Source organism: Malania oleifera, chromosome 6, assembly GCF_029873635.1.
Source record: "Malania oleifera isolate guangnan ecotype guangnan chromosome 6, ASM2987363v1, whole genome shotgun sequence".
NCBI classification, from domain to species: domain Eukaryota; kingdom Viridiplantae; phylum Streptophyta; class Magnoliopsida; order Santalales; family Ximeniaceae; genus Malania; species Malania oleifera.
In genome coordinates this window covers 84,769,437-84,787,905 of record NC_080422.1, presented here as the reverse complement: position 1 = coordinate 84,787,905, position 18,469 = coordinate 84,769,437, and the positions used below count along the sequence as shown (strand labels likewise).

The window sequence follows — 18,469 nt, the reverse complement described above, 5'->3', positions numbered from 1 at the left end:
AAAATTTAAGATACAGAAATAATCCACTTTATAAACTTCAAAGTTCCCAAAACTAGAACCCTGCATGGGAGGGTCAATAAGAAAATGGTTTCTCTATAATTATTCCACCTAGAATTTGTTAAATTTATCCCATCAAGTTTCTTTTATGACAATTCAAGCATTGAGATGTTAAATGCCTGTAAGAAAGAAAGAAAAAAAATGTATTCGAGGAAGGAGAAGAGCCCTCTTAATTGCTCCACATGTTCTAGACAGGCAATTCCAGCTACACAACATTTGGCAATATGAGATGCCATTAAAAAAGAAGCCCATGGCTGGCATCAATTGAGAAGGATATGAAAAATGTGATTAAAAAGAAACTTCACAAGTAAAAGAATTTATGAGCTTGGATGAATAAGCACAGTGATTGGCATCCTACAGTCAGCAGTGATGTTCTCCCATGCATTTGATGGTTCAAACCCTAAATACGTCGAAGTCAAAAAGGTTATAATCTTAAATTTTATGAAGTTGGAAGGCAATGCCTCCAGCAAAAATTTTCTCAGCACTGTGAGCAACAGGGTACAGGAAAAACTTGAACAAAGTCTTTACGTTTACCTTGAATTTTTTTTACAGGAGACAAAAAAAACAATAGTTAACCTTGAATCAGTATTAATCCTGTCTGGACCATCTGAGAGAGAGAGAGAGAGAGAGAGAGAGAGAGCATCTTAGAACACATGCCAAAACACAAATAAGAAACACAATTTGGAGGAACAAGAATTCTTAAGCACTAGACGCTAACCCACATAATGTGCGGGACTCTGTATTTTCTCCTAGTATACAAATCTAACAGAAAAAAGTTTTGTTAAGAAAATTCAAACTGAAAAATATCAATCCAATTCAATCATGAGTTATGAAGAAAAAATACACTACCCATTTAATGAATTCAAGATTTACAAAGAGCACTCACACACACACACACGCACGCACGCACGCGCACTAAGATGCCAATTTGTTTAACCAAGTCAAATTTTAGGTAGACTGAAAGCCTTTACAGGTGATGTTTTTGCCCATAAAGCCAAGTGATGCATTTTTATTTTGCTGTAGGTTTATGAAACAGGAACATTCCGCTGAAAATTGAAGAGAAAAAAAAAAAAAAAAACGAGGCTTCAGAAAAACAAAAAAATGTGTATTAACTATTTTCTAATGTTGTTAAAAGTTTAATTGTAAATCACTGCAATTATAGACCAAAAATGTCACAAAAGATTTATTGCAATTGTTGAGTGGTTTCTTTAATCATTGCAATTACAGACAAAAGGTCAAAAAAAAAAAAAAAAATCTTCCGCTACGGTTCAGCTCTTTTAAAACATAAAAGATTTAATATTTATATAAATACAAATAAGATGCACCATCGAAGAATAAGACCAATATTGCATAGGCTTTCTTATGCACATAATAAGTGATTCATTTAAGCAAATAGGTGTACCTTTTGTGGCTCCTAAACCCGACCGATGGAGAAAATGTAAAGGATTATGGAAAAGGTTACGAAGGACTTCAGGAAACCGCAGAACTTATAACTGCGGAGCTCTGGGTTCAAACACTTTGCTTTGGTCATCCAGCAGTTCAGCCTCTAAAAAGACATGGTCTTTCTTATTCAACATGGTAAAACAATTTTTACCTTCAACTTAGTTTGACAATGGACATCATACCCATCTTTATATTTTTAAATAAATAAATAAGATAATCATTCACAAAAAAACAGAGATGCTTGGAGAAAAAGGCTGGGGCAGAGTGGTGCCCAGAACAGCAACAATATTGCTAATGAGCATTGCCAATCTTCTTCTTTGAAACATCTATATGCCAACAACTGCTAAATTACAGAGACATTCTCTCCTTACCCAGGCTCCAGAGGGCTAAACATGCAGAAGTTGGTATTGCAGGTAAAAACTAGGAAGCTGCAGCTCTAGCGCAGGAGTTTGACCACTGTGCAACACGCAGCTCAGCCAGAGTTCGTGCAGCACTTGTTGTGGAGCTCTAGAGCTCTGGTGATGTAACAAGAAAGCGTTAAGCATTGGTTACACTACACTGGACATGGGGAAGCTTCGTCTTCATATTCTTTAAAGGAGGCAATTGTTGTTGAAGCATTCCGTTAAGATAACACGAGATTGAGACTGACAAGGAAATGTAAAGATTTTAAGTGGATAAATTTCAAAAAGTTGAATCGAAAAAACAGAAAAAAAAAAAAATGGCCAGAATTAAATTAGGGAGCATGAGATGGAGGCAGAAGAGAAACTTCTAGGAATTGAAATGAATGGAAACGAAAAACGAAGAACAAAAAATTAAAGGAGATGCCTGAAAATCAAACACATGGACAAATGAATTGGACCAGAAGAGGCAGCTGCACATTTTTCCCTCTTACGCCTGAACACCAAAAAAAAAAAAAAAAATTAAAGGAAAAAAAATGTCCACGCTGGCTGCCATGTGGAAATGCTCAACCTGAGCTTCCATTTATATAGTTTGGAGAAGCCCCCCCTTTTTTTGGGTTAGGGATTGATGATCAAAAGGAAAAAAGAAATGCCAACCCAAATACAAAGAAACGCCAACAACATGCATGGGGAAAAAAAAAGAGGGAGGGGGGATGTTGGATTCAAAGATTTGAAAAATCAGTCTAAAATATGCACAAGGATATCAATAACTTTAAGCTTCTGAACAGAATTCCTCTTCCCTTCAGAAGGTCTTTGATACCTTTGTCTGCTCCAAAATAAACACAAAGGGGCTATAGTCCACACAAATACAGGACAGGCATCACATCTATATTATTCCTCAGCAGTGAGGCATGAGATGAAATGCTGTTCGGATATCCCAAACAGCCCAAGACCACTGCCAGATCAGCTCCATAGTTCCCTGACTGCACTACAAAGCAGTACTAGATGGTTTGTAGATTCCCCTGCCTCCTTACTCATAAAACACCTATCAACTACAATCATACCTCTCCTGCTGAGATCACCTCAGTTAAAATAGCCTCCCAAGCTGCTTCCTATACCAAAATGCCACTCTTTGAGAATCAAATTCTCCAAATAATCTTCAAAGAGAAAGTACTAATTCCACTGTAGGGAGCTTGAAAAAGGATATCACAAATAAATTTGCTTCATCTCCTCCCAAACACAGTCTTACCTACTAGCACTGAATCTGGTCCAGTAAAGGACACACATGAGGTTCTTCACATCATTCTCTTCCTAATCCTTAAACTTAGCTCGAATAGATTGTAAGCAATATAAAATCTACCTCAGGAAATATATCATGTATGGCTATCTCAATATCAGATATAGCATTCAACAACACTATCTAAAATATGCACGAAGATATCTTTAGCTTTAAGCTTCTGAACAGAATTCCTCTTCCCTTCAGGTGGTCTTTGATTCCTTTGTCTGCTCCAAAATAAAAAACAAAGGGGCCATATTCCACACGAACACAGGACAGGCATCACATCTATATTATTCCTCAGCAGTTAGGCACAAGATGAAATGCTCTGTATATCCCAAACAACCCAAGACCACTGCCAGATCAGCTCCATAGCTCCCTGAGTGCACTATAAAGCAGTAACAGATGGTTGGTAGTCCCCTGCCTCCTTACACATAAAACACCAATTTACTACAATCACACCTCTCTTCCAGAGATTATCTCAATTCAATGGCCTCCCAAACTTTGAAACTCAAATTCTCCAAATAATCTTCAAAGGGAAAGTACTAGTTCCACTGCAGGAAGCTTGAAAAAAATTTTCACAAAGAAGTTTGCTTCATCTCCTCCCAAAAACTTGACATAGTCTTCCCCACAAGCATTGAATTTGGTCCAGTTAAGGGCTTAAGGCACCTAAGAGGTTCTCCACATCATTCACTTCCCAATCCTTCAACTCCCTCCTTTAGTTGGGAATGGCATTCTCACAATGAATTCTTCAACAACAAACTAATTCATATATAAAAATGAACTACTAAACTACAGAGAGCCAAAAATAAGTACAAATATTGGACTTTATTCCCAGATCCTAACCCCTTCCTCTGGTACGAGCTTGGACTACAGAACCAATATGATACGTTTCAGTAAATAGATAATCAACTTAGCTCAAATGGGTTGTGATCAACATAGGACCTACCTCGGGCAATATAACATATATGGCCATCTCACTATCTGATACAGCACTAAACAACACTACCTAAAAAAAGATTTGTCATTTTCTATATCTAAACAAAGGTCTATGAATTTATGCAGCTAAATCAAACTGTGCTTTTAAACTGTTCTACACAATCACATGAAAGCACGGCATATGTTAAAACCATCAGCATCTTGCTCAATAAATCATGACGTATGATTAAAGGAGTAAAAATTTTGCAGCCCCAATTGAGCAACACCAGAAAAAAGATGGCCTCTTGCCAAGGAGCAAATAGATGTCTACAACTGTGCTAACACATGTTGAAAAAAAAAAAAAAAAAAAAACAATAAAAAAAAAGTTGAATGCATTAATAATCGTGAAATCTAGGTTCTCATATCCAAATTTCGTTATACCTGAAGAATAACAATTACAACATTTACAATATTACAATGCAAGTCTTCTGTAGCTCATGATACATAAAAAAAATTGGACCCAAACAAAATGAAGGAATACCATTCTTATTGCTACCATGCATGAGCAAGAAAGGGTCTTGTGCAATCCTAGACTAACAATTTTACCTTTCTGCAAGGTCTGAACACGGTTATGTCCATATCCATCCATTTCAGCGAATATATTTTCAAATGGCTCCACAAGGAATTCAGCTTGCCTGTGCAGCCGTGCCTTGTCATCCCTATGCAATAACCCCATTCCAAAGAAACTTACTATGTGGACCTCGTTGGCTATGATAAAAGAATTGTCTTTGGAAATGATAGTGTCCCATTGTTAGGAGCCCCTTGTATCTTGAGAATTGAAGTGACCAAGTTATATATCTGGACATTCTCAAATGATGACACCTTTCGCCCTCTTACAAATTGAGGACCATGCCCGATGAAAATGGACCTCATGGAGAAGAATGCATTGTCATAGCCATGTGCTCCTCCACATTCCTTCCTCTTTGATCTCTTCTGCTCCACCTTGAACCCCTCCTCAAGCAGCCCTATAATTGGGGGAATCCGATCACTTTCCACATAGTGGAGCCGGCTAGGTAAATCTTCCTTGAGATAAATTTTCAAATTCTTCCCATTCTCAACCTTACCAGAGTTCAATCCTTCATTCATTTTTGCTACGACATCCGAAGGAGATAAACCAGGAGAAGGACGAATTGCAAGCAATGGGGTATATGATTGCACCCAGTACTGTGGAATATCAATCCAAGGAGCCAAATCATCGAGAAAAATTAACTTCTTATCGCAAGTACCCACCATCCCATGATCACCAACCAAAATTATATTAACATCTTCAAAAACCCCTTTCTTCTCTAGCCCTTGGATCAACCTCCCAATCATCTTATCGATTCTAGCAACCGCTTCAGTTATTTCGGGATCATCAGGCCCAACCTGGTGACCCTGATGGTCTGGGTCCTCAAAATACAGCGTCATAAACACAGGAATCTCATCCTTCGGAAGATCAAAGTAATGCAAAATAGTATCCACCCGCTCTTCAAATGGAACAGAACCATTATAATGTCTACATACACCTGGTGAGCAAGTCCAAGAACCCTTCTTTACCTCAGAACCAGGCCAGAAATAGGTTGCAGCCTTAAGTCCGTGATTCACCACCGTCTCCCACAAAGGTTCGCCGAGCCACCACTTGGGCTCGTGACTCCCCATATTGAAGGCATCGCCGGTGACCGGATCCAAAAAATGGTTGTTGATGACGCCGTGATAAGCAGGGTAAAGACCCGTCACGATCGAATAATGATTGGGGAAAGTTAAAGTAGGGAAAACAGGAATCAGACCCAGTTCAGCTTCAGTCCCGTTGGCGATCAGGCGGCCGATGTTGGGGGTCGGGGTTTTGAACTGGTACCCGAATCGGAACCCATCGGAGGAAATCAGCAGGACGACCGGTCGGTCGAGCTTCGCGAGGGGACGCGCTACGGATTCAACGGGGCTAGAGGCGCGACGAGAAGGGGAGGAAAAGAAGAGGAAGGCGAAAGCCGCGGAGGCAGCGAGAGCAACGGAGGTGGTTAGGAACAGAGAGGTGATGAGGACGATGGTGACGGGGGGCTTACGGGAAGAGGCGGCGGAGGCATCGGTGTCGAAGGAGAGGAGAGCTGTGGATTGGTTCATAAGGTCATCTTCTTGGGTCGGCAGTGGCGTGGGCTTGGTTGCAGGTGACACAGGAAGAGAAGCAGTACCCATGTAGAGAGAGAGAAAGAGATAGAGGCTTGTTTCTCTTTGGATTGGGGTTAGCCTTTGGGGGTTCTGGTTCTGGGATCTGGGGATGTGTATTGCTAGTTTTCGTTGGAGTAGAATGGAAGGATTAATGGTGACTTTGCAGAGACTGTTGAAAGGTTGCTATCGAGGAGAGTGGTGGTGGTGGTGGTGGACTTCGTGGTGGAGTGGAGAAGACGATTAGGTGGGTACTCCGCCGAATGTGCTACGCTGGGAGGATATTCCAAGCCATGTTTCGTGAACGACCGGCCGATGTTGATTTGCCTAGACTGCCATCATCTCTCTCGTCTGTTATTCATTTACAAAAAGGCCATTGCTTTAGAGAAAAACACAACTTAATTATAATAATTTTTTCAATTTATAAGTAAAAATTAACTTGCAGAATTTAAAATACAGGTTAGATCAAGCCATCTATGGCCTCAAACAGACTAATGGCAATTATGAATCTTGGGTTTCAAAATTTGAAAGTGGACTCCTCTTTGATCATATATCCCTATAATTTTGTTTTGTACTATTTATTAATATATGTGTCTAGTTATTACTGGCAATGACATGAACTTTGTGTTTTATATCATTGAATAACTTGGAGTTCAATTCTCTTTAAAGGACATGGGTTAACTTCATTTTTTCTTGTGAATGGAAGTCATTTCTACTAAATCAAGTCTCTTCCTCTGACAACACAAATACATTAGGGACTTCTTATCTAAAACCAACATGATGGGTGCTAAAGAAGTTTCTACTCCATTGTCTACAAGCACAACTCTAAAGTTGGTTGATGGGACTTTTAAAATTTTCACTTGTGAAGTTTGTCCCACATTGGAAAAAGTGAGTGTTTGATAGGTGCTTATATACATGATGTAGCTCAAAATCCAATAGGCTTAACCTTTTGGATCAAGTTGGTGCTCACCCATGTATATCAAGCACACCTTTAGACTCCTCCGGTACCAACAATTGGTATCACAGTTAGGCTGAATAGTGTCGATACAAAGGTGTTCCTCTGTTAGGATCCTTGATTCCACGTTTGATGCCTAAGAAAGACCTTGTTTAAGCGAGTACTCAGAAACCATTGCGGCTCAGTCGCTCCCTGAAGGTCGGCCTGGTCAAAGTAAAATTTCATAGGATAAAACAGAGTAGACACTTGGTACGTACTATTCATCATAGGTCTTTTACTTTGTTGGTTGCTATTGAATATATAGAAGATGGCAGAAATTAGTGCAACAGTAAAAGAAACTCTATTCACACAAACTCCAACCCCTTCGGCTTCGACATCATTATCGAAGATGATAGTTAATGCTCGGTTTAAGGTGGAAAAATTTGATGGTACCAATAATTTTGGTATGTGGCAATGTGAGGTGATGGACATCTTGTATCAGCAAAAACTAGATATTGCTTTTGATGATAAACCAGTAGATATGGGTGACAGAGATTGGGAAAAAATCAATCGTCATGCATGTGGTACGATTCGTATGTGTCTCGCTAAAAATCAGAAATATTGTATTATGAGAGAGACATCTGCAAAGAAATTGTGGAAGACATTGGAAGATACATTTATAACCAAGAGTCTTGAAAATCGGCTCTATTTGAAAAAGAAATTATTTCGCCTATGCACTTCCAGTTGTGGATGATAATGTTCCTTACACTTTCAAAGAAGCAATGAAGAACTCTAAATTAGACAAGTGGTATCAGAGCCAACGGTTCATAACACTGGGTGTGGGAGTGTAAGAACCTAAACCGTGATATATGGAATAAATAAATAAGAGAAGGGTAAAATGGTAAATTGAGAAGAGTTCGTCGATAAAGCCTTTTGCTGCTCGGCGACGAAATTCAGGAGCTCATCAACGAGGAGAAGTCAAGAGATTTCGGGAGACCGGAAATCTCAGGTTCGTCAATGAGGTCACCATTTCATCGATGAGTTGTCTACATTAACTCGTCGACGAAGACACCATTCGTCGACAAGGTCGGCCGGGTCAAAAGGATATAAATATCAGTTTCCATTACTTCTCAGCTAAAAAATCTAGAAATTCTCTCTCTCTCTCTCTCTCTAGAACTCAAAGGGCACTCTCTCTCTCTAGATTTCTTTGTCATACGTTGCTGGAATCGTCGATCCGATGTTACCACGAGGATCAAGGAAGGATTCTCTTCAAGATTTATGGAACGAATTTTCATTCTGAGCAATTTCGGGTTTTGGCTTAAAATTGAGGTAAGGCTTGGTTTTCATTTTCGTTTTGGTAGTTTTGTAAGGAATGGAATTGTGAGTATATTTTGTACTGTGATTTATAAGTTTTGAGAACTCGGTTCGCTATTTAGGAGTCATTGAGTTCGAGATTGATTTTCGGGGAAAGGTAAGGTGATTCTATTTATGTCAGTTATTTTCAAAATCGGACTCAGTAGAACTGTGGTTCACGGTCCTATGTGTGTTTGGGTTACTCATTTGGGAAAATCTAACTGGTAAAATTATGGGTTTTTCATGTTACAGTTTTGGGAAAAGGGGGCATTGGGCTGCATCTCTGGTTTTGTTGGAAAACCGTAAATATATTGTACGTCCCGAACCCATAAATGGGACCCGGGGGTAAATTTTAGTAACCTAACCCTTCTCTGTATCAATTTAAACATACATGATACAATACAAATAAGAGGGTCCGACCCTTTGGGGTACACTGTTGCCCTATATACATACTCATATATCAATCCATACTCATTGAATACGCAGCGGAATACGGTCTTTTATACATAAACAAGATCATACCAGAATCTATACAAACTAGGACATACATTTCCATAATTACAACACATACCCCAGGTGTCTACAAAACTATCCTGACAACGTGGATACCAAAACTCGTACCCAAAAGGTACTAGCAATAGCTACGACACCCCTTGCTTCCGAACGCTAGGATGCTACTTACCGCTACCTGAAGGACCTGAAAAACATTGTACGTACATTTGGGGTGAGACACCTCTCAGTAAGGAAGAAAACAATTTATATCAGTGTGGCATACCAGTGTCATCTTACATACTTCATAACACTATAAAAGATACGATACAGTTTGAAACAATTCGTACAGTTTCATACAATTCCATACAGTTCCAGTATTTTCAGAAAACCATTCAAGTTCATACGATACCCAAAACATACATACATACATACATATGGTCAGTGTCGTCACACTAGTTCACAACTACACAAGGTCACCTCGTCCCACAGCGATTACATTGCTACATACGCAACTACACAAGGTCACCTAGTCTCACAACGATTACATTGCCGTATGCCCAACTACGCTGCGACAACCTAGGCCCACAGTGATTACATTGCTACATACGGTGTAGAACACACCCTTCGGTGACCAGCCGAATCATACTGGTGATATTTCACACCCCGGATAAAGAGTCGGTCACTCTCGCCCACGGTAGTTAACCAATACATGACTGTTTTACAAAACCCTGGAATCATTTTGGAACTCACGTTCCTATACATTTTAGCGTACGGTAATTAGCTGCCACATAGCTGTTGTACAAATACATGGAACAAATACATACAACCATACATACCACACTTATTTGGTTTAAGGCAATTCATATCGTTTACAAATTCAAGTATACAGTTTATGCAAATATGGATTACGGTCACCTCAATAATACAGTTTTAACACAACCAACAGATTTCCAAACAAAATAGAGATGATACCCGAAATCCCCAATTTTTTCGAAAAATTGTAACCCGAAAATCTCACATTTTTACCTGATAGATTTCCCCAAATAAGTAGTCAAAACATACATACGATCGTAGCCTACAAGCTTACCGATCCTGATTTCGAAAATGAATTGATATAAACAGAATCCCCTTACCTTAACCCGAATTCCAACTACGAACTTTACGGTCCCCAAAACTACGAACTGAGACTCCAAAACCTACAAACCACAGTACAATACATACTTACAATCCATACTTCTACACATATACTAAATCAGAAACAACAACCGAGCCTTACCTTGATTTTAGCCCGAAACCCGAAAACGCTCGAAACGAGATTCTGATTCGTAGAAGTTGTAGAGAATCCTTCCACGATCCTTATGGTAACTTTCGTTTCTCGATTCTAGCAATGATCGGCGAAGAAATCTAGAGAGAAGGAGTAGGAAGAGGTTTAGAGAGAGAGAGAGAGAGAGATATAATAGAGATTTCTTAATGGTGAAGTAATGAGAATTTCCTTTTATAGCCCTTTGACCTGACCAATTTCGTCGACGAAATGGTACCTTCGTTGACGAGGTCTTTAGAAATTTTGTCGACGAGACAGCGATTTCGTTGACGAATCCTGATATTTCAAACTTTCCAGACCTCTCGAATTTTTCTCGTCGACGAACCTTTGAATTTCATTGACGAGAAGTCTTCTACCTTCGTCGACGAATTATGGCCTCGTCGACGAAGTCTGCAGAATTCCATTTTTTTACCCTTCTTTTACATAATAAACCTACATCTCACGGTTCGGGTTCTTACAACCTCCCCTCCTTACAAAAATTTTGTCCTCTAAATTTTCCATCTCTCATTCTCATACTCTTACATACCATCACACATACGTACCATTATAGAGCGAAACTGGCAGCCATTACAGCATAGCCTCATCACAATCCATACATACCTACTCTAGAGAATACAGCGGCCATTTATACGCAGCTTTTTCACGATACATACATACATACTCTAGAGAATACGACGGCCATTTATACGCAGCCCCGTTACAATACATACATACATTCCCTCACTTATGGCGGAGGAATACCATGGTCACATACATACACGGTCTCGCGAGCTTACAATACAACAGGATTCTCCCAAAGACTAACCATTAAATACAATACGATAATAAAGGATTACATACATACATACATACCCATACCACCCTGCTATCTAACTACTACTCAGAATAACTACGGATACTTCCAGCGTATTTCCGCTTCCAGTTCCCAAGAAGCTTCCTCAACCTCGTGGTTTCGCCACAATAACTTCACTAATGGTATCTCTTTGGTACGAAGCTTCTGAACTTTACGGTCCAGAATCTGAATAGGTATCTCCTCATAGGCTAAAGTATCCTCGACTTCCAACTCATCATAACTAATAACATGAGATGGATCCAACACGTACCTTCTCAGCATGGATACGTGAAACACATTGTGGACCCTCGAGAGTGCTGGGGGTAGTGCAACTCTGTAGGCTACTGGACCCACTAGCTCAATGACCTCGAATGGTCCAATACCTCGGGCTCAACTTGCCCTTCCTTCTGAATCTCATCACTCCCTTCATCGGAGCGATTCTAAGGAATACTTTACCCCCTACCTCAAACCTACCTTCTCAGACGCCTGCTATACAAGTTCAGGTCCTAAAACCTAACGTTCACCGACTTCATCCTAATACAAAGGAGATCGACACCTCCGACCATACAAAGCCTCGAATGGTGCCATCCCTATACTAGCCTGGAAGCTATTGTTATAAGCAAACTCCACTAGTGGCAGAAACCGAATCCAACTACCACCGAAGTCCAATACACAAGCCCATGATTTGTATCGTCCTCTCTGACTGTCCATTAGTCTGGAGGTGGAACGTTGTACTAAAAGTAAGCTTCGTCCCCAACGCTTCCTGCAAGCTCTTCCATAATCGAGAAGTAAACCTCGGATCTCGATCTAAAACAATGGACACTGGAACTCCGTGCATTCTCACAATCTCATGCACATATAGGTCCGCTAGTCTACTCAAAGGGTAGCTGACCTTCATCGGTCCAAAGTGAGCAGATTTTGTCAACCTGTCCACAATCACCCAAATAGCATTCTGCCCGTGAAGTGCTGTTGGTAATCTAGTAACAAAGTCCATGGAAATGTGCTTCCACTTCCACACCGAAGTAGGCAAAGGCTGTAATAGCCCTGCCAGCCTCTGATGTTCAGCTTTCACCTGCTGACACGTCAGACACTGCTTCACAAACTGGGTAATATCCCTCTTCATACCACTCCACCAAAAGGACTCGCGCAAATCCCGATACATCTTCGTACTACCTGGATGTACTGTATACAAAGAACGATGCGCTTCCTCTAGAATCGTCTTTATGATCTCATCGTCATTTGGAACACACAGCCTGGTCCCAAACCTCAACACACTTCTGTCAGAGATGTTAAAATCCGCAGTTAAACCTTGTTGCACTTTCTTTACAATCTCAGCTAACTCTGCATCACTAGCCTGCGCGGCTTTAATACACTCAAACAAGGTCGGTTGGATTACCAAGCTAGCAACAAAAGCCTGATGATCACTAGAGACCAACTTCGTGCCAAGGCTTTCCAGATCCCGTCTGATATGATGCTAAGCTACAGCTGCAGATACTACTGCATGTTTTGACTTTCGACTCAACGCATCTACTACCACATTAGCCTTTCCAGGGTGATAATTGATCATGCAATCGTAGTCCTTAATCAACTCCAGCCATAGCCTTTGCCTCATATTCAACTCCTTCTGCATTAAAAAGTACCTGAGGCTTTGGTGGTCAGTGAAAATCTCACACTAAACACCGTACAGGTAGTGTCGCCAAGTCTTAAGGGCATAAACAACAACAGCCAATTCTAAATCATGTGAAGGATAATTCTTCTTATACTCCTTAAGTTGTCACGAAGCATAAGCTACCACCTTACCCTATTGCATAAGCACACACCCCAAACCCTTCAGGGACACACCCCATCCCTCGAAAGAATGGTCAATACTGGAGCAGTAACCAGCCGGTGCTTCAACTCGAGAAAACACTGCTCGCAATCACTAGTCCAGTCAAACTTCACTCATTTCTTAGTCAACCGTGTCAGAGGTTCAGACAATTTAGAGAATCCCTCTATGAACCGACGATAGTAACCCGTCAATCCCAGAAAACTCTGAACCTCCTACACATTCTTCGGTCTAGTCCAGTCGACCACAACTTCGATCTTGCTAGGATCAACGGAGATACCGCCCTCAGACACCACATGGCCTAAGAACACGACCTGATTCAACCATAACTCACATTTCTTCAGCTTAGCATACAACTTCTTCTCCCACAAAATTTGTAATACTAACCCCAAATGTTCCACATGCTCTTCCATACTCCTCGAGTATACCAGAATGTCATCAATAAATACTACTATGAATCAATCTAGGTACTCATGGAAAACCCTATTCATCATATCCATGAACACTGCCGGAGCATTTGTCAACCCAAAAGGCATGACCAAAAACTCGTAGTGACCGTATCTGATTCGAAAAGCGGTGTTTGCTACATCTTCAGATCTAACCCTCACCTGATGATACCCTGACTGTAGGTCGATCTTCGAAAAGACCTGAGTTTCCTGCAGCAGGTCAAAAAGATCATCTATACAAGGCAAAGGGTAACGGTTCTTCTCTATCACTTTGTTGATCTCACGGTAGTCAATACACATACGCATCGAACTGTCATTCTTCTTCACAAATAATACTGGAGCTCCCCAGGGTGAAACACTCGGTCGAATAAAACCTTGGTCCAGTAGTTCCTACAACTGCTCCTTCAACTCTTGAAGTTCTGCTGGAGTTATCCAGTACAGAGCTTTAGAGATCGGTGCCTTACTAGGCAGCAACTCTATCGCAAACTCTACCTCCCGATCTGGAGGTAAACAGGGTAGTTCTTCAGGAAACACATTCGAAAACTCATTGACCACTCGAATGTCCTCGAGTCTTAACACATCCCGCAGTGGTTCCTTCACGCAAGTTAGGTACCCCTGACAACCATCCAAGAGTAACCTCCTCGCCTGTAGTGCCGACAAAATCTGTGGCATCGAATGCACACACAATCCCACAAATTCATACTCTTGCTCCCCAAGAGGTCTGAACACTACTACCTTCTTACGACAATTAATCACTGCATAGCTGGAGACAACCAATCCATTCCCAGTATGACGTTGAAACCCGACATGTCGTATACTACAAAATTCGCCAGTAGCAGTCTCTCCTGAATTACAACTGGGCAATTTCCTAACATCTTACTACAAATCGTTACACTCCCAGTCGGTGTAGTTACAAACAACATCTCATTCATCACACTGGTTTCAACCCCACACAACATCACAAAACTAGCAGATATGAATGAATGGGTTGCCCCTGAATAAAATAAAACAACAGCTCTATTCGAAAGCAATAACATGGTACCTGTCACCACGTTCCCAGCGTGTTCTACATCTGCTGGAGTAAGTGAATATATTCTTTCCAGAGCCGTGGTTGCCTGGTGGTTCACCCGAGGCACCTGATTAATCCTACTGTTCTAGCTCTGCGCAGGCATAATCCTCCTCTATTCCTGACAGTTCTTTACCACATGGCCTGTCTTGCCACAGTTGTAGCAAACACCCCAAAATGGCCGACACTCGCCATCATGCCATTTATGGCATTTGGCGCATGGTGCGGAGGATGGATCCCCCTGATAACTCGGCCGCTCGGTGTTCTGTCGATAACTAGAGTTGTAATTTTTCTTCTTCTTCCACTTACTCTACTGAGGACTTCTCTGAGGACCAGAAGATACTGGCCTCTTCCCTTGAACTTGCACTATCTCATCTCCCCGAAGGTTAGTCTTAACTATGGTGGCTTTATCCACCATGACAGAGAGCTCACGAATCTGCAGCATCCCCACAAAACGGCGGATGTCTTTCCTCAAACCCTTATCGAACCTCCGAGCCTTCTTGTGCTCATTTGGAACTAAATACGGTCCAAATCGAGACAACTCAATAAATCTGACAGCCCAAAAACTCATCGGGCTTCGCATCCCGAGTGAAGACCGGAAAGTATCTTTTGAAAAATATCTCCTTGAAATGGCCCCACGTCATACCATATGGACCAGATCTCTGCTTCTCGAGCAGACTCACTGCCGTCCACCATCGCCCTGCCTCCCTTAGTCAGTTGGAAGGTAGCATACTAGACCTTCTACTTCTCAGTGCAGTGGAGGACTTCCAAAATCCTCTTGGTCTTCTCGACCTAGTCCTCCGTTACTATCGGATCAGGTCCTCCCGTAAATGTCGGAGGGTGCATGCGTGTGAACCTCTCAATGGTACACCCCGCATCAGTAGGAGAGCTCTCACATCTCCTAACACTCCGCCCAATTTCTCGGATCACCTGTCTCGCCAAACCACGAGACATAGAAGGAGACTCATCACTTGCCGTCTCCTCGGAGCCACTCTCCAAGTTATTATCCCTAGGCTCCATTCTGAAAACAGAATAGGAATCGGTTAGAATTCCTATATCGTACGCAGTTAACACAATCATAGACCTAATCATGTCAACTATTACTCTCACAAGTCTAAGTCTGTCCCGTCATACCGACACGAATCCATCAATGGTCTGCCCTGCCTTTATTGAAATCGTCATTCCAGGAAAAACATGGAATACCGCCGATGCATCCCGATCTAGAAAAGAACAACCCTCGACCAACACTACCCATTTCCTACATTCTATACTCTAGTATGTACACATCAATACTCCTAACCAAGTCTATAAGACCTAACAACATGGTTAGCTCTAATACCAAGCTATCACGCCCCGAACCCGCAGGTGGGTCCCAGGTGTGAATTTAAGTAACCTAACCTGTCTCTGTATCAATTTAAAAGTATATGATATAATACAAATAAGAGGGTCCGACCCCGTGGGGCACACGGTTGCCCTATATACATACACATACCAATCCATACTCATTAGATATGCAGCGCAAAACAGTCTTTTATACATAAACAGTATCGTACCAGAGTCTATACAAACTAGGACATACATTCCCATAATTACAACACGTACCTCAGGTGTCTACAAACTATCCTGACAACCTGAATACCAAAACTCGTACCTAAAAGGTACTAGTAGTAGCTACAACACCCCTTAGTTCCGGACGCTAGGATGCTACTTACCGCTACTTGAAGGACTTGAAAAACATTTGTACGTACATTCAGGGTGAGACACCTCTCAGTAAGGAAGAAAACATGTTATATCAGTGTGTGACATACCAGTGTCATTTTACATACTTCATAACACTATACATACGATGCAATTTGAAAAAATTCATACAGTTTCATACAATTCCATACAGTTCCAGTATTTTTAGAAAACTATTCTAGTTCATACGATACCAAAACATACATACATACATACATACATACGATTAGTGTCCTCACACTAGTTCGTAACTACACAAGGTCACCTCATCTTACAGTGATTACATTGCTACATACACAACTACGCTGTGACGATCAAGGCCCAATAGTGATTACATTGCTCCATATGCAACTACACAAGGTCACCCAGTTTCACAGCGATTACATTACCACACACGCAACTACAAAGCGACAACTCAGACCCAATAGTGATTACATTGCTACATACACAACTACGCAAGGTCACCTAGTCTCACAACGATTACATTGCCATATGCCCAACTACGCTGCGACAACCTAGGCCCACAGTGATTACATTGCTACATACGGTGTAGAACACATCCTTCGGTGACCAGCCGAATCATACTGGTGATATTTCACACCCCGGATATAGAGCCAGCCACTCTCGCCTACGGTAGTTAACCGATACATGGCTGTTTTACAAAACCATGGAATCATTTTAGAACTCACATTCCTATACATTTCAGCGTATGGTAATTAGCCGCCACATAGTTGTTTTACAAATATATAGAACAAATACATACAACCATACATACCACACTTATTTGGTTTACGGAAATTCATATCGTTTACAAATTCAAGTATACAATTTATACAAATATGGATTACGGTCACCTCAATAATACAGTTTTAACACAACCAACGGATTTCCAAACAAAACAGAGATAATACCCGAAATCCCCAATTTTCCCAAAAAACTGTAACCCGAAAATCCCACATTTTTACCCAATAGATTTCTCCAAATAAGTAGTCAAAACATACATACGATTGTAGCCTGCAGGCTTACCGATCCTGATTTCAAAAATGAACTGATATAAATAGAATCCCCTTACCTTAACCCGAATTCCAATTACGAACTTTATGGTCCCCAAAACTAGGAACCGAGACTCCAAAACCTACAAACCATAGTACAATACATACTTACAATCCGTACTTCTACACATATACTGAATCAGAAACAATAACTGAGCCTTACCTTGATTTTAGCTTGAAACCCAAAAACGCTCGAAACGAGATTTCGATCCGTAGAAGTTGTAGAGAATCCTTCCACGATCCTCGTGGTAACTTCTGTTTCCTGTTTCTAGCAATGATCGGTGAAGAAATCTAGAGAGAAGGAGTATGGAGAGGTTTAAAGAGAGATATATATATATATATATATATATACATATAAAATTGAGATTTCTTAATGGTGAAGTAATGAGAATTTCCTTTTATAGCCCTTTGACCCGGCCAATTTCGTCGATGAAATGGTACCTTCGTCGATGAGGTCTTCAGAAATTTCGTTGACGAGACAGCGATTTCATCAACGAATCCTAATATTTCCAACTTTCCAGACCTCTCGGCTTTTTCTCATCGACGAACCTCTGAATTTCGTCGACAAGAAGTCTTCTACCTTCGTCGATGAATTATGGCCTCGTCGACAAAGTCTGCAAAATTCCATTTTTTTACCCCTCTTTTACATAATAAACCCACATCTCACGGTTCGGGTTCTTACATATATTGTGATATATATATTGTGTTATAGGGATGGTCGTGCCTTGACTTGTTTGAACTATATATGTTTGAAAAATCATGATTTTATATTACCAAATGGGTGTGGTTTGTTTGATTATATGAGCATGCATGGTTTTTTGTTTGCTGAGATGCAATAGGAATTGGGTTCCAAATTATTTCAGGTACTGAAAGAGTATTCGACTCTATATCTGAGGGCATCAAATATCGCCTACCATGTTTGACAAGAGTGTCCGGCTCTATATCCGAGGGCGTGAGCCTTACCGGCTGATCACCGAAGGGTGTGGATCCAACAGTTGTACTGGTACGATGCCATGGGAGCCTAGGGCTATGCCATGTGCCGGGGATGCCTTGTAATGCAGGCTGGCTTTGGTCCGAAGGGTGTGACAATACCGGTTTATTTGATCATATGTGTGTGTGT

The 18,469-nt window shown here is 41.0% G+C and overlaps 1 protein-coding gene across 1 annotated transcript; it reads right to left on the bottom strand.

Moving 5' to 3' along the window:
• Positions 1-4,470: 4,470 nt before the first annotated feature.
• On the bottom strand, positions 4,471-6,804 carry LOC131157289 (uncharacterized). Its single transcript, XM_058111329.1, has one exon. The coding sequence runs from the start codon at positions 6,319-6,321 to the stop codon at positions 4,861-4,863; it is 1,461 nt and encodes a 486-aa protein (XP_057967312.1). The 5' UTR covers positions 6,322-6,804; the 3' UTR covers positions 4,471-4,860.
• Positions 6,805-18,469: the final 11,665 nt, after the last annotated feature.

What these genes read in the sequence shown, in the direction of transcription:
- LOC131157289 (XM_058111329.1), bottom strand. Translation starts at nt 6,321, where the DNA reads ATGGGTACTGCTTCTCTTCCTGTGTCACCTGCAACCAAGCCCACGCCA.